This window comes from Procambarus clarkii, chromosome 13 (assembly GCF_040958095.1).
Source record: "Procambarus clarkii isolate CNS0578487 chromosome 13, FALCON_Pclarkii_2.0, whole genome shotgun sequence".
Taxonomy (NCBI): Eukaryota; Metazoa; Arthropoda; class Malacostraca; order Decapoda; family Cambaridae; genus Procambarus; species Procambarus clarkii.
In genome coordinates, this window is record NC_091162.1 from 30127997 (window position 1) to 30151142 (window position 23146).

At 52.9% G+C, this 23146-nt stretch overlaps 1 protein-coding gene across 2 annotated transcripts in view; it reads right to left on the bottom strand.

Annotated features, from left to right (window-relative positions):
• Positions 1–23146, bottom strand: part of LOC138349849 (probable deoxyhypusine synthase) — a gene marked incomplete at its 5' end in the record, with an annotated part of 184866 nt that overhangs the window by 89155 nt on the left and 72565 nt on the right. For both annotated transcript variants that reach the window (XM_069323834.1, XM_069323832.1), the window contains 1 exon segment: positions 22988–23091. In XM_069323834.1, the coding sequence (XP_069179935.1) occupies positions 22988–23091 (104 nt within the window).

A 23146-nucleotide genomic window follows, 5' to 3' on the forward strand; every position in this document is an offset into this window, starting at 1 on the left:
ACGAGACCCAGAACCCTGCACAGCGCGAACACCGCGCCAACCAGACGAGGGAGGGTTCGCAGGAGGAGCCAACCCCGAACCTGACACCAGAGGCCTACCACGACGAGAGGAACCCCGAGCCCTGGCACGACCTTTCCGAGAAGACCCACCCCGGGACCCCCGGAAAACCAACAAGTCCGACATCGGACGACAAGCCGCCGACGCAGCCTGAATAAACTGCGCCACGGCCGACTCCTCAAACAGAAGAGGACAAAAAGGTGAAGAACGCCTAAGAGCCAGAGCCCAAGCAGATTCCACAGAGGAACCCAGCACCGCCTGCCGACACGCGAGACGGGAAGCATAAAACAGGGAAACCGCATCCCGCAAAATCTGCGTGAACAGCTTCAACAAGGCAGCTGACGAACGCGCAGCCGAGGACAAGGTGCCGGACCCCGGGACGGACCCAAGCGTCCCCACATCCTCCACGAGCCAATCCGAAGACAGCTCCAGGAGGGAAAAGAACCGCAAGGCCGAAGCCAAAAGGCCACGGGCGCGCACGTCCTCTGCAACGAGCGCCGCCAAAAGGGAGGGAACCTGCACATGGAGCTGAATAGCGCCCACATCGCGGGGAAGGGCAGGGGCAAACAAGCACTCATTCAGGTACTCAAGTTCACCCCCCAGGAAAACCTGAAGCACCATGGAAGCTTCCCGCCACTCCAGCATGCGGGAACGACAGAAGGAAAGCCAGGAATGCAGAAGAAACAAGGGGCAGTCTGCTAGCCAGGACGACTCCGGAACCTCGTAACGGAGCCAGAAAGGGAACGAAGTCCCAAACCTGAACGTGGACGGATCCATTTCCGAGGCATAATCCGGGTCACGCAGGAGGTAAGCTGCAAAGGCTGCTCGCACCATACCAGGTTGGATGCGATAAGCCGAAAACCTCCGGAAGGACGGAACTGACGTACCCAGGGGAACACGGAACCGAACCCGGGGAGGGGCCGACACCAAATCCAACTCGTACGCAGAGGGGGGAAAAGAAAACCCCACTCCTTGTAACAATAAGCCCCGCTCAGAGGGAAGAAAAACCCAGGCGGGGTCCAGCGAGGCCCAAGGCCCCCAAGTCAGCCCCTCCCCAGCCTCGAGATCCTTCACCACAGGACCCGAGGCCGAGTCCTCTCCCCAAGCCCCGACCCCACAAGACAAGGACGGAGCAGCCGGAAAAGCTGGAGGAAGGGGGGCCCACTGGTCAGACCCTGAAGCTTCGGCCGGGAGACAAGACTCGAATGCCTCTGCCGCACCCCCCGAAGCTGCCCGAGTCTCCAGATCAAGTAACCCCTGCCCCGACCCCGAAACCCTCAGACGCTTCGGGGCCGGAAGCAGGGGGGGGGGACCAGAACGAACAGAAGGAGAAGGACGAGGAGGTGCGGACTGAACCAGGATCGAAGCGGCCCCCACCCCCAAGTCCGGGTCTCGAAAAGCAAAGCGGGGCAGCCCCGGGGCATCTGGGGAAGCAACCAACCGAGCGCGTTGCAACAGACGAAACCTAGACTGCAACGCACGCGCCGCCTGTACCCGAATAGAATCATCAGAGGATTGGGTAAATTGAGTCACAAGCAAGCAGCAACACTCACAGGACTCAGGGTCGAAAGTATCACCGACCCAACAGGCAGCGTGGCAGAGGCAAAAACAATGAGGGTCACCCTGAGACAAGGGGACCGAGCAACCTTCAAACTCGCACACAGCGAGTGGGGACTCCGGGGTCACATCCATCGGACCCACGCGCCCCCTAGGGGATTCCCAGGGTCCTGAGCGTTTACTTTAAGAGGACTCGCGCTCAGGTAGTCCCAGGCAGGGTGCTGCAAACCGGCACCCAAAACTACCAAGCAAACTTCTAAAGCTGAACCCCAGGGACGTGTACACTCACGGGGACCTAGCAGGGGGCGCCACCGAGGAGAACAGTGGAAGGGCAAAAACAAACTGAATAAAATGACAGAACCCCCCACCAGGCAAAAAGAAAAAGAAAAACAAAACCCCACAAGAGGACAGCGAACCCCAAGGAACAGAGCCGGCCGCGATGTCGGGAAATACAAGCTGAGCAGCACCCTGCGCCCCTACAGGTGCAAACTGCCTCTTACCTGCCGGTAACAAGGGAAAAAAGAACACCCAAGAGCCCAACAGGCGGCCGAAAAACCGAAAGGTAAAACGGACCAGCAGAGGCAGACCCCGAGGAGCCTGTGGAAGGTGGCCCTAAGCCCCAAGGGCAGTACTTACAGGGCACCAAGGGAAGGCAGCCCTAGGCGCATGCAGCCCAAGTACTGAAGATAACTCCTGGCTCTCGCACCCACAAAACCAACACCACACGCAAAGCACAGTGCAGTAGCGACACCGGAGCCAGAGCACACGACCATCGCCTATAGCATCAGCCTCAAGAACTGAGGTGTGGGTAGCCGGCGCGGGGGGTCTGGGGCTCCCCCTTCCCCCTCCCGGGGAGGAGGGAGCTGCGCAGACAGCGGCGCGGCGGTGTGTGACGTCACACTAGTTTGCTTGTTTTCGGTTGGGGAGTTCTATCCACTAGTTCGGTTTTTGGTAGCAATTTTAACCAGAATAGGGGTTTGTTTTGAGGCGCTTACCTTTCTGGGTGCCTGTTCCGGTCGATGGCAGACATAGAATGCTTCCAACCACACGGAGGCTTCTATAGGCCATTGCTCCCCTTGCCTCTCTGAGGGGGCCCGGTTCTGGCCGTGGTCCCCGGTAGGCCTAAGAACTCCATACACATGACTGATGCCAAAGTCTGACATTAGCATATCAGCCTGGGATAGCTCCGGGGAGCCGACAGGGCTCCCCCCAGAAAATGGACATTTTGAGTGTTAAAGTGGCAAAAAACCAGCGTTGAATGTAACGCCATTTTCTGGGTGTGCCCCGGAGGCTCCCTGGAGCTTATCGGACTAATGTATGTTATATTAGACCTGGACATTAGCTAAGGAGTTCAGATCTACCAGGGACCAGCGCCAGAACCTGGCCCCTTCAGAGAGGTTTCAGGGAGTAATGGCCCTGGAAAACCCCCTTGTGGTTGGGGTTTTCCTTATCTGCCATCGACTGGGGTTAGGCACCCAGAAAGGTAGGCATAACAAAACAAACCCCACATGGTAAAAAACTAAAACAAAAAAACAGAGAGGTTGAAATTACTACAATCCCAAGGAAACAAGCAAACATCACACTTTACTGCCACACTGATCATCCACGCAGCCCTCCCCGCCACGAGAGAGGGAGGGGGGAGCCTCGGACCTACCGCACCGGCTGCCTAGCTTCAGTTCGGAAGCTAACCTTTAACCAATGCGAAAAACCGCCGACCGGTGGGAGGGAGGGTTGCCAGGGAGCCTCTGGGGCTCACCCAGAAAATGGCATTTCATTACATTGAACGCTGTTTTTCTGTGGGGAGCCCCTACGGCTTCCTGGAGCTTCATACCCAAAGAGAAAGAAAAGAAAGGGCTAACCTGGGAGGCGGCCGCCACAATCTCCGCAACGCGAAGCCGAGACAACAGGCTGCAACCTGCAACCCAAGGCAACAAGAACACACAGGAGCAGATGCGCATAAAGAATGGGCGGCCAAGAACCTGTGCGACCCTCAAATCCCTGTGCCCGAAATGAGCCCTAGATGTCACCAATATAGCAGCAAAAGCTGCAAACGTCCAAACAGCACAGGCGAGAGGACAGACCGCAGGCTGGAAGACTGAAAAACTCTGCGGATGACCTGGGAGACCCGAGCCCTGAAACAGGGAACGAGGGGAACCGGATGAACCCAAAGCGCATCCCCAGACACGGTACGCAGGTAACGGCAAAAAGCGCAACTGGACAACATGGGATGCACCCTTGGCCAAACCAATCAAGCATCAATAACCCAAGAACCCCTCCGGAAAATAGCTGTCTCAACCGTCGCCAGAATGGATAAAGGCTGCAAACCTAAAAACCTACCACCAGTACCAAAGAGCAGAATCCTGAACCACAAACTGAGAAGATAAGAAGGCACCCTGATCAAGGACAAGTACAGCTCAGGCGACGCATGAGCAGGCCGGAGGTGAAACAAAACATGAGAAAGCATACGAAACGGGGCAGATGTGATGTCCACCCCGAAAGCAAGCTGGAGCGGCTGCGCCAGCGCCACACAAAACGAGGCGACAGTAAGAAACATCAAATAACTGTAGTCCTGAAAACCCAAGAAAAGACAAGACAACCGATGCGAAAGAGAAGACAACCTATGAATAGCAAGAAAAGGTGCATAGAAACACCAGGAACGTCATACTGTCGCCAAGACGAAGCTCGTAGGTGGGACACTGTCAACAAAGCCAACTGATCACCACAGAGATGGTGATACCCAAGTCAAAATACCAGATGTGAAGAGCTGAGGAGAAGGCCGAAGCAGTCATGTACAGGACCGATCCGACCTAACAAAAGAGGCGGAATCGCAGGAAAACGCCCCGGGTTCGGACACCTATCAAGCAGCGTCTGAAAATAAAACTTGGCCGGCCACCAAGGAACCATAAGGACTACTCTCGTGGGAATGGGCTCCAACCGAGCCAGAACCCAAAGCAACAGCTCGACTGGGAGAAGAGGAACAGGTACCCCCACCTCGACTAATCCTGCCGAAAAGCATCCACCTTGAACGCCTCGCAGGCGGGTAAGAGCGCCACGTAAAATGGGCGATGCCTAGACCACGCCAACTCGAAGACGTCCATGGCCAGGAGTCCTTACTTCTGGCAGAGCCAACGAAATGAGTCGGCGACGACTGGCCAATCCGCGAACAGAGGAATGAACCGAGACAGCTGTCCACCAGGACACAGGACACACCCCGGACATGAACCTCACGGTTAGCCAAACCCTGAGAGTTCAGCAAACAAGCCACTCTAAGGAACCAACCCCAAAGATCAACACCTAAGAGAAACCCTGTGGTTCCGCAAAGAACTGCCAGAGAACAGTCCGAATGTAGCTGAATGGTAGAGCACCGAGTGACCCAAACCCTCCGAAGTGCAAACCAGACAGCCACGAATTTCCGAACCGTGCTGTGAGCCCGACGAACGGACAGACCCTACCATTCCCGGCCGACCTGGTAAGCACTGGTCTCAAAGCCCCAGCCAAGAGATAACCCATCCGTGAACACATCGAGCGAAGGCTTGGGGAGGTGCCAAGGCACGGAACCCTGAAAACCCCAAAGAGGAAGTTGGTGACGCAGTACCAACACAAGATCCCCGGAGGAACGAACCTAACGATTGCAAGAAAGGCAGAAGGGGAGTCTCCGAAGGAACCAAACAGACGCCAAAGCCAAACCCGACCCCCATGGGCAGACCAGCACGTCGAAGTTCAGACTCCCACACAACTGCTCGAGCAACCGCTGAGCAACCAGGTACCCCCGTCATGAACAGCCCAAGGCAGGACCACAGCAGCAGCAACACTTCTGGAGGGAAAGACAAGGAGCGGCCCAAGAGCCATAAACAAGGCCCAGCCAGGTCCGAACCCAGGACGGAAACAGATGGAATCACCTCCAGATCACCAAGAAACCAAACCCGGCGATCTGGAAAGAACCACACCCCTGGCGAGCAGACAAGCGGACCGACTGGGCGCCCACACCAGCCAGTCGTCGAGGTAGGCCAGACACCGAATCCCAAACAGACTCAGACAGGGCACCAAGATCCGGTAAAGATGCAAAATATACCAAGTGCCAATTACAAAATAGGGAAGGCAACAAAAGCGACAAGCCTGAAACCCCACCACCAACTGTGCCAGTCCTGGAAAACTGGAGAGGAACGTGCCAAGAATTGACCTGGAAGTCCAGGGCCACCATCCAGGCACCCGGCCCCAACAGAAGCCAGACAGGAGACAACAGTCCTCCGATGAGGGCATAGAATCCAGGGCGCAGACTGAAGAAGTCCAGAAGAACCGCAGATTCAACAGGCCCATGTCTGCAAAGAGCAGACGGAAACCCCAGAAGGATGGGGCAGATCGACCACATCTTAACGCACCCACTAAGATGACATGACGAAGCGCAGGGGAAGAAGCCCACCCCGCCAGCCCTGAACCCCCCAAAGGGTTCAACTCAGTAGACAAGTTACCCGAAGCGACGATCCCTAAAGAGCCAAGGACTGCATAAGTTCAGACAATGAACCAACGTGGAGCAGGCCGAATGGAGCCGGATCATCGATCCGTGAAAGACCTGAACCCTCCGAAGCGCAAAACCACACAACCGCGAACTCCCACACCGTGCTATGGGCCCAACGGAAGGACAGACCCCACCGCCCCTGGCCGCCCTGGTGAGCACTGGTCACAAAGCCCCAGCCAAGAGATGACGTGTCCGTGAACACATTGAGCAAGGGCTCGGGCAGGTGCTAAAGCACAGAACCCCGGAAAACCCGAAGAGGAAGCCGGCGACGCAGCAGCCGACAGAAGGTCCCCAGGGGTCGAACCCAGCGATCTCGAGAGAGGAGGAAGGGACGTCCCCGAAGGAACTAGAACAGCCAACGAAACCAAACCTGACTCAGCGGGTAGACCAACATTGCAAAGTTCAGGCTCTCGCACAGACCCTCGAGCAACCGTCGGGTGACCCGGGAGCCCCCCAGAAAAAAGCTCAGGAGGGACTGCAGCCGAAAGAGAGATGAAAGAGAAAGAGAAAGAGACCAACCGAGCTGTGGTGGGTATGTGGGCCTGCGGGCCGCTCAAAACGACAGCCTGGTGGACCAAACTCTCACAAGTCGAGCCTGGCCTCGGGCCGGGCTTGGGGAGTAGAAGAAATCCCAGAACCCCATCAAGCAGGTATGCCGGAGGAAGAGACAAGGAAACAGTCCGAGAGTCCCACACAAGACCCAGCCAGGACTGAATCTGGGAGGAAACTAGATGGGACTTTCTCCAGTTCACCAGGAACCCGAACACAGTGAGTTGGGAAAGTACCAAATCCCTGGGGAGCAGACATATGGACCGACTGGGGGCACAAACCAGCCAGTCATCGAGGTAAGCCGAGGTAAGTTGAGGTAAGCGAGATAAGGTAAGCAATACCGAGAAAGAATGTGGAAACGAGAAAGTTGGAACAAAAAAACACAGAAGTAGCCAAGTCTTGCACGGGTATAAACAATAAGAATACAATCACAGATGAAAATATTTGCAGGTACTATGCAAAAGGACAGTGCAGATATGGCACCAGAGGCACAGAATGCACATTCATGCACCCACAGAAATGCCGAAACTGGTTAGGGAAAGGCAGATGTCGTTTTGATACCGAGTGTAGATATTTTCACCCTAAGCTATGCAAACTCTCAGTTAATGAGAGGAAATGCTACGATCTTCATTGCCTTGATTTCCACGTCAGAGGTACAAAGCGCTATACAAGAGAGAAAGTCCAATATAATAGCCCTGGAAATTTTTTAGAGGCAGGCAGAAACAGAGGGAGAAACAGACAGGCAGAAACAGAGGGAGAAACAGACAGGCAGAAACAGAGGGAGAAACAGACAGGCAGAAACGTTGCAGGAGTACGGATGGAGAAGGGGAAATGCCCAAGACAGGACTACGGTTCGTCATCAAGCTCACACATACTACACCCCCCAACTACACACAGACTACCACACTCCCCAGTATCACTTCCGAAACTGGACAAACCATTGCCACAACAACACACCCTGGGTCAGGGTAGAGAGGAGGGAGAACTACCAAAACCTTCCAGAAGTGACACACAATATGGACAATCATTCATATTTGCAAACATTCAAGGTTTAAAGCCAAAGTCAAGAAATAAAGTTAAAAGTCAAGAAAATAAAGTTTCTTATTAGAGTCAAACTCAATATTTGGGTCATTCATGGAAACTCATACAAAAGATTACATGGATGGTTAAATCTGGATTCCAAATTATAATTTATATAGATGTGATAGAAAAACTAGAGATCAAGTTTATGATAATGGAGGAGTAGGTCTGTATATTAAAGAAGACCTGGTATGCACAGAGCTACTAAACTCAACCAATGAGGTGGTAGAGGTACTTGGAATTAAGGTAAAAAATCTAAACCTAATTATTATTCTAATATATAAACCGCCAGATACAACGGTTGAGGAATTCACAGAGCAGATGCACAAAATAGAGAACATCCTTGATAACCTAGCAAACCCAGCTCCAGATATTATCTTCCTTGGAGATTTCAATTTACCAAATCTAAGATGGAGAATGGCAAACACAAATATCATAGCAGGGAATGACCCGGGAAATAACCAACCACAGGTCAGAGAACTTTTGAGATTCTGTGACAAATTCTCACTCAATCAACAGATTACAGAACCAACTAGGAACGAAAACACACTAGACTTATTATTCACAAACAATATTGAACTAATCAGAGACTTACAATCTCAGATACTACATACTCAGACCATAAGCTCATTAAAGTGCGAACTAGCATAAATAACGGTAGTAGGTCTAAGAGACCCAACAAGCTAGAAGGAGTATTCAATCAATTAAATTTCAACAATAAGAGGATCGACTGGGAAAAAATAAATGTAGACCTTGCAACCATTCAATGGGAGACGGTCTTAAGCGACGAAACTCCCACACAGTGACTGTGAGCTGGAGGAGACAGGAGTCGCACTGCAGCAAGCTCCTGGAAATATAGAATTACCTAAGTATTGGGAACAGGTTGAGGGCTACAGTGGTGTCCCAGGTTACATAAAGGTTCAAGGAAGTGTAAAAGCAAATAAAATACAATAAACAAGTAAAAGTGAGTGAAAATAGCTGAGTGGAAAAGTTTGTTTTGGTCTAGAACAAAAACAAAGATGGCCGCTGCCGCCACCACCACTGGGAATGTAGACACACCAACAGATGATGGTTTCAAAGGATTCTCACCACAAGATATAAGGAAAGGAGGTGTTCTTGGCAGGTTAGAGATAATTGAGGATATGCAAAAGAAGTATGAAGAAAAAGTGCTTAAATTGGAAGAGGACAATGGAACTCTTAGGAGTGAGCTTTGCACTCTAAAAGGGAGTATTCTTCAGCAAGGTAAGATTATTACTGCATTAACAGACAAGGTAACAAATCAGGAGGAGCAAATCAAGGAACTAGTGAAAGAAAATGAGGCGTGGAAAGTGAAGTGTGGTGACTTTGAAGAAATAAACAAGAAAATAGACTCATGGTGAACAACTCCAAGCAAGCCTAAGGGCTAACATAGAGTTAGGTAAGGATCTCCAACTGGAAACTTCACTGACAACTCACATAGAGGAAGTGAATAAATAACTAGAAAAGTATAAAGAAGTAATAAAAGTGACATATGCTCAAGTTGTAAAAGAGAAAGAGACTATCAAAGAAGTGTGTTCGGAAGTCAAAACCAGAAATGACCAACAAGAAGGAGAAATTAGGCAAGCAATTAGGAAAGAACTGGTTACCAACAGTAAACTGGTACAAAACACTGCAGATAGAACTAAGTCCATAATAATTTTTGGATGTTTAGAGAAGGAAATTTCATCTAGGGTGGACCGAGCAGCAGAAGAGATGAAAATCATAAAGAAAATAGTAGGTTTAGGAGAAGGCTCAAAGGAAAATGTCTGTGATTTTAGAAGAATATGAAAATATGAGAAAGACAAGAACCGCCCCTTAAGGGTGACATTTAATGGAGTGAAAAGCATGATAGAAGTGCTAAGAAATGCCAGGAAATTGCATAGTGATGAGGTTGGCAAACTTTGGGCAATAAGACAAGACCTCTCCAGGGAAGACAGAGAAAAGCTGAAAATGAACCTAATTGAGGCAAAACATCTAAATGGGGATAGAAATGAAGAAGACAGAAATTCTTTTTTCTACAAAGTGACAGGGACTGGAAAGCTTGTGAAATGGTACAAGCTTGTGAAAAGGCGCCACAGCCCCGAAAATCCCGGGAACAACACGAGAACCACGAGCAGCAAGGCCCCTGCACGAACACCAAAAATCCATGTCCGAAAGACCGCAAGGCCACGTCGCCCAGACGGCAGCGAGAGCAGCGAAGCCACGAACGCCACAGGCATGAGGGAAGAACACAGGCAGCTTAGCCGCAAGAACACGGCTGACCACCCGGGACACTATCACCCGCGAACCGGGAAGAACAGAACCAGATCAACGCAAAATGCGCTCCGGACCCAAACACAGTGGCACGCAAACAACAGCGGAGGGCCGCCACTGAACACAAAAACAACACACCCAAGGCCCGACCAACGAAGCACCAACAAACCCTGGACCCCTCCAGAACGCAGCAGCCCCACCCCGCGCCAGAAAAGATGGAGACTGCTGCCACCAAACAACCAAAACGCTAAAACCGAAGGAGCAAGAAAACTCAGCGACTCGACCCCCAGAGGCAAAGGCCCAAAGGAAAGAGCCGACGAAAAAACACACCGGAACCGAAGGGGCACTACCAACCGAGGAGAAGACAGAGCACGCTGACCAGAGACCAGGATGGTGCAAGCGGCGCACGAACAGGCCGGAGGTGAAATGACGCACAAGACAGCTGACTAACGGTGCAGAAGCAACACCAAGACCGAAAGCAAGCTGAAGCGGCTCCGCCTGCGCCGCACGAAAAGAGGCGACAGTATGTGGCAAGACGACGGCCCCCAACCCCCACCAGAAACCTAAGCCGAGAGTAAACCAAGCTAACAAGAGTAACCACCTAAGAAGGGACAGGAAAAGGAAGGACCGCCAAAATACCCCATACTGCCGCCAAGAGAAGCACGCAGGTGGGACACCTACCACGAAGCCACCCGACCACCAACCGGAGGCGAGACCACGAGGCAGAACATAAGCAGCCCCGACAAGGCCCCTCCGAGCCCAGGAAAAAGGCGGAGCCGCGAGAAGATCTCGGGCGCGACCACCGAAACCCAGGCGGCACAAGGAGATGGAACGTCTGCCGAACAGAAAAACTCCCCAAAGCATGCAAGCCTGCCAGGAGTTCAGAAACGACGGGTCCGACGCGAGACATCGCAAGACCCCCCCCCCAAAAAAGAAAAAAAAACGGCAGGGCAAGCTAGGAAACCAAAGAAGGCGGAAGGGTCGCCGCCAGAACAGGACCCGAACCAAGGGGCACGAACAACTGCAATAGACCGAGACAAAGAAGCACATCACAGGACACAGGCTGACCAACGCCTAAGAACACACGCAGAACATCCCTGCTGCAGAGGAGGCAGGAAGAAAGAGCAGAAGCACAAAAAAACCCAGGAGAACAACCAGGGGTGGACAAGCAGGCAGGGACAAAAACCCCACGCAATCCCCAGGCACAAAACGGCAGCAAAGTGCCACTCCACAACCGGACACAGGAACAAGGACACGCCACCGTGAAACACGGTACAAATGCACACAAGCAGCAGCAGCAACAGGCACCACTGCAACACGTAAATAGCAACTCCCCTCTGCAAAGGCAGAGAATGGAGCAGACAGACCCCAGACAGGGCCAACGGAGACACGACAAAACCCTGCAGGCCCAGAAACCTGCACCAGGCGACCGACGGCGGAGAAACCCCACTCGATACCTGCTGGATGAGGTACTGGGAGCTCTTTTACACCTGAAGCCCGGCCCAAGGTCAGGCTAGACCGGCCAGAGGATGGCCCACCAGGCAGCTACTAGGAGCAGTCCACCGGCCCACATACCCCCACAACCAGGACGGGCCGGAACTGCCATACGAAAACAGGCCAGTGCGCCCTGTAAGTCCACGGACAAACCAGCAAGAAGGCTTATGCTCGCAAGTAGGTCGTGTAACAAGCACAGACCTCTGATGGTAATACAGTGTTCCCCAAAGGTGCCAATAGCACCACTGCACTCCACTGGTACTATCCCGCAAGTTCTACCAGATAGGCGGGACCCAAGAGCCAGAGCTCAAATCCTGCAAGCACAGCCAGGAGCCTTACCAGGTGAGTACAGAACCAACCCTACAACCCCCACACCTCACAACATTAAAAAAGGAGGGTCCCCTGAATGACTCCAGCATGGGTTGGACATGCACATGAGGGGGACAGGAAGGGGTGATAAAGGGACAGTCACTGGTGTGCGAACGGTCTCAGTCGTACAAAAATATACCTAAATAAAGACAGGTATAAACACCGCCGCATCCAGCGCCCGGCCAAAAGACGCCAGACCGCAGAAACTCACCTAGCGAATGGTGGCACGAACTTGACACGACCCAACCTTGCCCAGAAGAACTTGGGAGCACCGCCAGGTGAAGACGCCAGAGCCGGACCCTGCCGGACCCGCAGGAGAGCAGGGAGAGGCGAAGGAGGCGGTCCACACCCATGACACAGGGAAAACCGCGGTGTCCTCCCCACAACTGGGAACCAGGACACCCCCGGCGTGAAGGGGCACATACCGCAGCCAGGGAGAAGAACGAGAGGCGAAGCACTGTAGCAAAAAAGGGCGCAAAACACCAGCACTGAAACACCGCCCAGACCAAAACAAACTCCACGGCGCATGCGCATAACACGCTGGCCGAACCGCACACCCTCCCTGCGGGAAGGCGCCAGCCAAGACTACTGCACGAGAAAAGTAGCCAAAAGAGGAAGCAGGAACAATAAAACCGGCCAAAGAAGCAAAGAGCCCAAAAAGGAACCCAACCGGGCGACAAGTAGCCCAACCGGGCGACAAGTAGCCCAACCGGGCGACAAGTAGCCCAACCGGGCGACAAGTAGCCCAACCGGGCGACAAGTAGCCCAACCGGGCGACAAGTAGCCCAACAGGGCGACAAGTAGCCCAACAGGGCGACAAGTAGCCCAACAGGGCGACAAGTAGCCCAACAGGGCGACAAGTACGAGGAGCCGACAGACGTTCCAATAACGCGGGAAGTAGCGAAAAACCTTCCCGTACCCTCGAAAACACAGAAGCCAACACTAGTCCCGAAGGCATACGAAGGCGCAGGCGCACCCGAGATCAGAAGTCACGCAGAACCCCATCGAACGGGGAAACATGACAAAAACACCGTCCAAAAAACGGGTGGGAGGAAACATCCACCCACAGGACGGAACCAACCGACTCAAAGGCCAAGGAACCGAGCCCGGGGAGGGGCCGACGTCCAACAGCACGTACGGCGAGTGGGGAGGAAAGACCCCACTCCGCGTAACCACAAGCCCCGCCTAGAGGGGGATAAAAACCCCCACGGGGTCTAACGGGGCCAAGGCCCCCCCAAGTCAGCCCCTCCTCAGCCCCGGGAACCTACACGACAGGCCCCGGGGCCGAGCCGTTCCCCCAAAGCCCCGGCCGTACCAGAAAACCGGGGCAGCCGTGAAAACACTAAGGAAGGGAGCCCACTGGCAGACTCATACAACACGGCTGTAGGAACAGGCTCAAATGCCCCCGTCACTACCCCGGAAGGGGAATTCCCCGAGACTGCCCGAGTCTCAACACCAAAAACCCCGCCCCGAACCTACAGACGGTAAGGAACCGGATGCAGGCAGGAAGGGTGAACCAGGGGAAAGACAAGGGGGCGTGGATGGAACCGAAGCAACCAACACCCCCAAGTCCCAAAACGAACTACAACGGGGCAGCCCCGGGGCTCCCGGGGAGGAAACCACGAGAAAGTTGCCACCACCAAGGCTCAAGTGCAACGCCCCTGCTGCCCGCACCCGCTTTGTTAGCACAACTGGGTAACCGAGCCACAACGAGCAACCAAACTCGCAGGACTCCGGGTTGAAGGTGTCACCGACCCCACAGGCAGCAGACGGAGGCAAAACAGAGAGTCACCCAGAGACAAAGGGTGAGAGCAACCCTCAAACTCGCTGGAAGCGAGGGGGGGGGACTCTGGGGTCACATCCATCGGACCCGCGCGCCCCCAGGGGTTTTCCAGGGTCCCGAGCGTTTACTTTAAGAGGACTCGCGCTCAGGTAATCCCAGGCAGGGTACTGCTAACCGGCACCCAAAGCTACCAAACAACTTTCTAAGAGCTGAACCCCCGGGACGTGTACACTCACGGGGACCTAGCAGGGGTACCACCAGAAAATACTCAGAACACAAGGGACACAAGGGGCAAGAACGAAGGCAGACCCCCCCACTAGGTAGATAAACAAAAAGAAAAAGAAAACCCCGCAAGAGGACAGCGTACCCAAGCGGAACAGAGCCGGCCGCTATGATTGGTAAAGACAAGCTGCACAGTACCCTGCGCCCCACCAGTGCAAACACTGCCCCTTACTCTAAGGCGAACAAGGGAGACAGAACACCCGAGCACACAAAGAGCGGCTGAAAACCAAGCAGTAAACGGCCAAGCAGGGGCAGGACCCAAGGAACTTGTGGAAGGTGGCCCCAAGCCCCAAGGGCAGTACTTACAGGGCACCTAGGGAAGGGAACCCTAGGCGCATGCAGCCCGAGTACCGAAGAATCACTCCCGGCTCACGCACCACCTAGAAAACAGACACCACACTCTAGGTACAGTGCTGAAACAACCACTGGAGCCGGAGCACATAACCGATGCCTATAGCATCAGCCGAAGAACTGATGGGTGGATAGCCGGCGTGGGAGGTCTGGGGCTCCCCCTTCCCCCTCCCGGGGAGGGGGGAGCTGCGCAGACAGCGGCGCGGTGACGTATGATGTCATACTAGTTTCCTTGTTTTCTGTTGAAGAGTTCTATCTGCTAGTTCGGCTTAGGTAGCAATTTTCACCAGAATAGGGGTTTGTTTTGGAATGCTTACCTTTCTGGATGCTTGACCCGGTCAATGGCAGACATAGAATGCTTCCAACCACACGGGGGTTTCTATAGGCCATTGCTCCCCTTGCCTCTCTGAGGGGGCCAGGTTCTGGCTCGTGGTCGCCGGTAGGCCCTAGAACTCCATACACATGACTGATGCCAAAGTCTGACATTAGCATATCAGCCGGTAAACCTCCGGGGAGCCGACGGGGCTCCCCCCAGAAAACCCGCCGACCGGAGGGCGGGAGGGTGCCGGGGGAGCCTCAGGGACTCACCCAGAAAATGCCGTTTCATTACATTCAATGCTGGTTTTCTGGGGGGAGCCCCTATGGCTCCCCGGAGCTACTTAACCAAAGACTACCTAAGAAAACAAGGGGACATACCCGGGAGGCGGTCTGTGAACCAATCCTCAACACGAAGTCGAGACAACAACCCAAGGACCCCTCCGGAAAGCAGCAGGCACATCATTTGCCAGAAAAAAGGGAGAATGGCCGCAGACGAAGAAACCTATGACCATGACCATAGGAGCCAAAAACCACTGCTCCTGAGAGGAGCAAGAAGCTCTGCCACACGACCCCCAGAAGCCAATGCCAACATAAAAAGAAAGCCGAGGCAAAGCAAACCTGACCCCAAGGAGCCACAACCACCAAGGAAAAGAAAAACAGGAGAGCACCCTGTCCAAAGACCAGGACGACACAGGCAGTGCATAAGCAGGCCGGAGGTGAAACAACGCACGATACAGCCTGCGAAACGGCGCAGAAGGAATATCGACACTGAAAGCTAGCAGCAGAAACCAAGGTGCCAGACCCAGGAACGGCCCCAAGCGCCTCTACATCCTCCGCAAGCCAATCCTATGACAGCCCCAGGAGGGAAAAGAAAACGCAGGACCAAAACGAAAATGCCACAAGCGTGCAAGTTCACCGCCACAAGTGCAGCTGACAGGTAAGGAACTGGCATAAGGAGCCGCCCCGCACCAACATCCCGCAGAAGGGCAGGAGCGAAAAGACTCATTAAGAGGAGCAAAATCGCCCCCAGGAAAACGAGTAGCGCCGAGACAGCGCGAAGAGAAGAGATGCACAAAAGAACAAGAAGGCCTAACACCCAGAAGCTGCCGGGAAGAGGACCCACAAGCCCTAGAAAGGACCGTAGGGAAGCTCAACCGAATGACGACAGACGTACCAGAAAACGGGAAGGAGCAAAACCGCCCCGAACCTTCGAGAACAAAAAGAAGCAAACACAAAGGACGAAGGCACAAAAACCCCGTCGCACCCGAGACCAAAAGTCATGCAGAAACCCCAAGAAGAGCGGGACACGACAGAGAAAGCCCGTCCCGGAAAACAGGGGCGAAGACCGTAGAAAAGCACCCACCGACAGGGCGGAAACAACGGGCACAATGGACAAGGAACCGAGCCCAGGGAGGGGCCGACGCCCACAAAGGATGTGCGGAGAGGGGGAACGGAAAAACCCCACACCATAAAACTGAAAGCCCCGCCCAAAGGGGTAGAAACACCCTAGCGGGGACCAACAGGGCCTGAGGCCCCTCACGTTAGCCCCACCCCAGCCCCGGGAACCCACCCTGCAGGCCCCGGGGCCGAGCTGTCCCCTCAAAGCCCCAGCGTCAAGAAAAACCCCGGGGCAGCCGTGAAAAACATGAAGGAAGGGAGCCCACTAGGCTCTGGAACTTGCACCGAAACCGGAGGATAGGCGAGGAGCGAGACGAAGACCCCAAGCTCATCCCCAGCCAGCACAATGAGGCGAGGACAAGACAGAGAATCCAAGGAACATGGAAAAACCAGGCCCGGCACAGCAAGACCGGCAAGGAAGGAGAGCTCCAGAGGGAGCATGGAAGGGCCGAACATAAAGCCACAACCAACCCAGACACGCAGCTGCACTACCAAAACCGCAGCAATATGTCACCACACTCCCCTAGGAAGCGACAGAGAAGATAGATAAATCGTACACAAGTGGCACACAAGGGGACACAGGCGGAAACCAAGCACCCAACTGAGCCACAGGGACGGTAGAAGAAACGTGTGCAGTGTAACAGGCAATCAAAGGAACACATTAGGCAGCCCAACATGGGCTGACCCTATACACAGCCCCAGGAGCAGAGATGAGAGCGCCCAAGAAGCACAGAATCCGCCCGACAGGCAAACGACAGGGGAGAGGCGGAACCAAAGAGCCAGAACCCAACCTGCAAGCACAAGAAGGCGAACACAAAACCTCCGACACAGGAAAACGTACTACCAAACAGGCACCCCCACCGTTGCACTGTGGAACAAGGTGGAGGCGGGGCCTCGAACTCAAGCAAGGTTAGACAAGCATAGGAGAGGGGCAGGAGGAGTACAGGCAGGAGCCGCCTCGGAAGGGCCAAGAGGCCACCCGCAGACACCCGTGAACCGAGGAAGGAATCAGGTGGAGAGAACAAGAGCTGCCCAGTATGGGCTAATAGCCCTGCAGTAGGCACCTCGGGTGATACGGTCCACGTTCTCAAGTACGTATGTACACCCATTCCTACTCCCAAAAACAAAAACAGCGTCAGGAAGAAGGAGACGCCAAACCGCACCAACTCACCTGCTGAACATAGGCGCTGAAGGCGGCCAGGGCGTCCATGCTGGAGAGGAAGGGAGCAGCGAAGGAGGCTCCCCACCCTAGAACGCAGGGGAAAAACCTCGTGACTTCCCCACAGCGGCACCCCAGAACACCCCCAAAGCAACGGGGCACGGACTGGATTAAGAAGAGAGCGAGAGGCGAAGCCACCCCCCCCAAAGAAAATGGATGCAGAACACGTGTGCACACCACCCAGAACCAAAACAAACTCCCACGGCGCATGCCCAGGACGCGCAAGAAAAGTAGCCCAACAAGGCGAGAAGTAGCCCAACAAGGCGAGAAGTAGCCCAACAAGGCGAGAAGTAGCCCAACTAGGCGAGAAGTAGCCCAACCAGGCGAGAAGTAGCCCAACTAGGCGAGAAGTAGCCCAACAAGGCGAGAAGTAGCCCAACAAGGCGAGAAGTAGCCCAACCAGGCGAGAAGTAGCCCAACCAGGCGAGAAGTAGCCCAACAAGGCGAGAAGTAGCCCAACCAGGCGAGAAGTAGCCCAACCAGGCGAGAAGTAGCCCAACAAGGCAAGAAGTAGCCCAACAAGGCGAGAAGTAGCCCAACCAGGCGAGAAGTAGCCCAACAAGGCGAGAAGTAGCCCAACCGGCTACAAGGAGCCCAACAAGGTGAGAAATAGCCCAACTGGCGACAAGCAGCCCAACTGGTGACAGTAGCCCAAACTGCTACAAGGAGCCCAAACGGCTACAAGGAGCCCAACCTGTCCAAAACAGAAGGAACTAGTATGGAAGCAAACTCCGGGACACGCAGGAGGTAAGCCGCAAAGGCCAACCGCACCGCAGGAGAAGAGATGCGGGAAGCCGAAAACCTCCAGAAGACGGAACCGAAGAAACCACAGGGACACGGAACCAAACCTGGGGAGGAGCAGATCCCAAGCCCAAATCGGACGCAGAGGGGGGAAAGAAAACCCCACTCCGCGCAACAGTAAGCCCCGCTCAGAAGGACGGAAATCCAGGCGGGGCGCAATGAAGCCCAAGGCCCCCAAGGCCGCTCCTCCCCAACCCCAGGAGCCTCTACACCAGGCCCTGGGGCCGAGTCGACCTCCAAAGCCCCGGCCCCACAAGAAAAAGCCGGGGCAGCCGAGAGAGCTGGAAGAGAAGGGGCCCACTGGTCAGACCCCGGAGCATCGGCCGAAGGAACAGACTCGAATGCCTCTGCAGCTACCCCGGACGGGGCAACCCCCGAAACTGCCCAAGTCTCAGAACCTCTAACCCCGCCCCGAAGCCTGCAGATGCGCAGGGGTCGGAAGCAGGAGGGGGAAAAACAAGGGGGGCGTGGAAGAACCAAGGCCGAAGCAACCAAAACCCCCAAGTCTGGGTCCCTACACAAGCGGGGCAGCATTGGGGCGTCCGGGAAAGCGACAAACCTGAGCGCGTTGCAGCATCCTACCCTGCAACGCGCGAGCTGCTTGCACCCACGGGAATTCATCAGCAGACTGGGTGAATGGAGTCACGAACAAGCAACAAAGCTCGCAGGACTCGGGGTCGAATGTGTCACCGACCCAACAGGCAGCATGACGGAGGCAAAAAACAAGGAGAGTCACCCTGAGACAAAGGAACAGAGCAACCCTCAACTCGCACAAAGCGAGAGGGGACGCAAGGGTCTTCACTATTGGACCCGAGAGCCCCCGGGGGGTTTACCAGGGCCCCTAGATTGGGTCTGTTAAGGGTTATCCCAGGCAGGGCACTGCTAACCGGCGCCCCAAACTACCAAGCAAACTGCTAAAGCTGAACCCACTGGACGTGTCCACTCGCGAGGGCGAAGCAGGGGGTGCCACCACACAAACGAACCTAATATAAGGGGGGGGGGGAACACAAGGCAGACCCCCCTACCAGGCAAAAACAAATAAAAAAGAAAAACCACACAAGTGGACAACGTACCCAGAGGGAACAGAGCTGGCCGCTGTCATAGGTGAAAACTAGCTACGCAGTACCCTGCACTCCACCAGTGCTATAACTACCACTTACCCCAAGGTAAACAAGGGAGTAAAACCCCTAAACCCTCGGGATGGCCAAACGCCAAGTAGCGAAAAGCCAACAGGTAGACCCAAGGCAACTTGTGGAAGGCAACCCCAAGCCCCAAGGGCGGTACTTACAGGGCACTCAGGGAAGGCGACCCTAAGCACATGCAGCCCTAGTACCTGAGAATACTACTCCCAGCTCACACGCCCACCGTAAGAGCAGCACTGCAAACAAGTCACAGCACTGAGACAAGATCGGAGCTGGAGCCACACATCAGTGCATTAACCCATCAGCCGAGGAACTGGGGCGGGGATCGCCAGCGCGAGGGTCTGGGGCTCCCCCTTCCCCCTCCCGGGGAGGGGGGAGCTGCGCAGACATGTGGCGCGGCTCGTGTGACGTCATGTTTGTTAGTTCGTTTTCCTGGGGGAGTTCTGTCCACTCGTTTGTCGATTTTTGTTGTTAACCAGAATAGGGGTTTGTTTTGTGGCGCTTACCTTTCTGGGTGCCTGTCTCGGTCGATGCCAGATATAGAATGCTCCAAATCACATGTGCATTTCTATGGGCCATTGCTCCCCATGCCTCTCTGAGGGGGCCAGGTTCTGGCTCGTGGTCCCCGGTAGGCCTAGAACTCCACCCACATCGACTGATGCAAAATAGTTAGGGTAACCATATCAGCCATGGATAGCTCCGGGGAGCCGTAGGGGCTCCCCCCAGAAAAACAAAGCAACAAGATCAGTAGTGGAAGGGGGAGTAAAGAGCAAAGAAAAAGGGAACATGTTCCTGAAAATTGTATATACCAACATAGATGGAGTTAGGTCAAAAACTTTGCAGTTGCAAGATATAATCCAGCTTAGGGTCCCAGATAATGTCGCATTATCAGAGATGAAACTTGAAGGAAATATAATAAATGAAGTCATATTCCCAAGAGGTTATTCAGTTTGGAGACATGACAGGAAAACTAGGAAGGGAGGAGTGGCTGTACTGGTGAAAAAACATCTGAAGGTAAGAGTTAATATTTGAAAACCCTCGAGATATTGACATAATGGCATTGCAGATCTGGAATCAGGATGATAAGCTGATAATTTTAAATGCCTACAGCCCACCAGCAAGTAACACATGGACAAAGGAAGAACTGGATGACAAACGAGAAGGCCTCATAATGGTCATGAGAGATATTATTGCACAAGCAGATAAAGATAAATCACGACTGTTGATACTGGGGGACTTCAACTTTAAAGCAATAGACTGGGAGGCCTATGAAGCAAGAACGGAGGACTTTTGGACATGCAGATTTGTGAACCTCATTCTGGAGACATTCTTGTATCAACACATAAAGCAGGCCACAAGAATGAGGGAAGGAGATATACCGTCAGTACTGGATCTAGTATTCACCAGGAAAGAAGAAGAGATATTTGACATCCAGTATCTTCCTCCCTTGGGAAAGAGTGATCACGTCCTGTTAGACATTGATTATGCTTTAAGATATCATCTAGAAGAAAATGGGGACATTGAAACAGTTGATAAACTCGATTTAAGGAGAGGTCACTATGGGGGACTTCAAAATTTTTTTAATGAGTGTAATTGTACAGAATTGTTGCTAGGCAGGAAAGTAAATGAAATGTATGCCAAATTTTTAAAAATATACGAGGAAGGCACACAAACATTCATACCAAAACAGAGAGGCAGGGCCAGAAAACAGGATTGGTTCGACAGAAATTGTGAAAGGGCCAGAGACCAAAAGACACAAAAATAGAATCAGTATAGGAAGAGGCCAAACCCCCCAAACATACCAGCGATACAAAGATGCGAGAAACAACTATACGGCAGTAAGGAGAGAGGCAGAAAGAAATTTTGAAAAAGGGATAGCGGATAAATGTAAAACACATACATTTCCTCATTTGTCGTGTCTTTCCAACGTGTCATGCGAGAGGCAGGTAAAATGCCAGAGTCAATGAGGACGTGAGTGTATCTGTTCATCTCTGCCACAAGATGGTCCATAAATTCCTAATCAAAATATGTCATAAAATAATCTACTTTAGCCATATCATCACCAGTATAGGGGAATAAGGCTGTCACACCAACATCAGTATCATCAAATGTTGAAATTTGTGAGACAAAAGTCTCACAATCCTCCCACACAAGTACACCAGTGGTTTTGGTTCTGGCGCCAACACCAAGGCCAACACCAGCACGAGCACCACCAGCATGGGCCCCAACAACACAGCTCCATCGTCTTGTGCAAGAGCTGTGTATGGGTATGCCAGGAGATGAGTGTGTTCTGTGTAATATAGGCTGACCACGAACACCTATTGTTGAGGGAACACTGTAGCCTTTGTCTTCAGGCCGCATGACATGCTGGCGCTTGCCTGGGTGTGTTGCTGGGGCAGTAAAACCCCACCTAGTAACACCATCGCTGCTTGTACTCGGTTTGTCAACACTGCTTGTATCGGAGCCTATGTCATTGAAGCCCGAGAATGACTCATCACATGTAGTATCCCCAAATAAACTCACATCAAGGAACACACAAGGTGATGGTGACTAGTGGTGTTGACCCAGGGCAGCGAGGGAGGCCAGGTGAGGCACATGTACTATACACACTTGCAACATCGTCCACCTCGGCTTCCCCTTCACTCGTGCCTGACCTCTGCGTTAGGTCTTTTTTTTTAGACTGTAGTCTAAATCGTCATTGATGGCTCCATCATCATACAGTATGTCTCGTATTTGGTCCTCTGAGAGTCGTTTTGCTGGACCAGAGCCGACTGTGGACTAGGAGCTCGTAGATGATGTGTCAGACGTGGTTGCTTCCTTGAAACTGAGGCTTACCATTGCCTTGGGGCAGGCTAGGATTTTTGTCAAAATGGCAGACGATCACTGGAAGCCTCAGGCATGCATTTCGTACCCGCGTCCCCACGTGTCAGCTTTGAATCGTACGCTATCCCTATGAGATCCTTGAGGCGCATTGCGCACAACCCATTAAGAGCTTCAAGGTGTGTTGCGCAGTGCAGTGGTGAAGGAACACAAAAGAAGTGTTAAGTCTGCAGGCACAAACAATGCGCTCTTCTGTCAAGTTAGGGACTCTAATCATCCAGTGATTGGTCTTCTTCTAAGGTAATCTTTTGTGCCTCTACTCTTCACAGATGCCATTGTGTTGGATTGACTCTGATACACAGCCTACCCAAAATGAACCTTAGTCCTGGCTTTGTTGGTGTTGACTCTTCCCTTTCACAGTATATACTTGAGTGCTCTAACCTTCTTATTAATTAACATGATCTGATTTAAACATTGCCTCTGTTGCTTATTCCTACCCCCTTTTCTTATTCTTACCTTCCTATTTTTCTTATTCTTACATTTATCCTATTCTTATGTTCATCCTATTCTCATATTCATCCTATTCTACCTTATTTTTACATTCATCCTATTCCCACCTTATTCTTACATTCATCCTATTCTTACCTTTCTCTTACCTGCTCCTCACCTCACTCTCTTACCTTATATCTGCCTGTACCTTCCTCTCTTCTTTCCCACAGCTTGATAATGGTCCAGGACGGACTGAACGTCGTTTCTTCACTTTGTGATGTGTGGTTTGGTCATCATATCTTCAGCCACAGTATTGTCACCTCAATGTCTGCAAAGAAGCTATTGAGGGGGCTCTCCCAGAAAACAAAATATGGAAATAGATAGCTAAAGGGTAAATTATAATAAACATTTAAGAATGGCAATCCGGCAGCATGCTTAACCTCGGTTTACTCTTGGGAATAAAGCCAGTGTTAACTGGTAATTTGTCTTACCATAAGGTTGGCATTACAGATGTGATGTTTGATGATGCCCCCACCGACAATAATCATCCCTGTGTTCAAGGATTTCTTGGCAAACTGATTTATCTTGCGTAAGTCTGAAATGTCATAATTCTCAATCAAGGGTAAATGGGAGATAAAGCTTTTAAATAG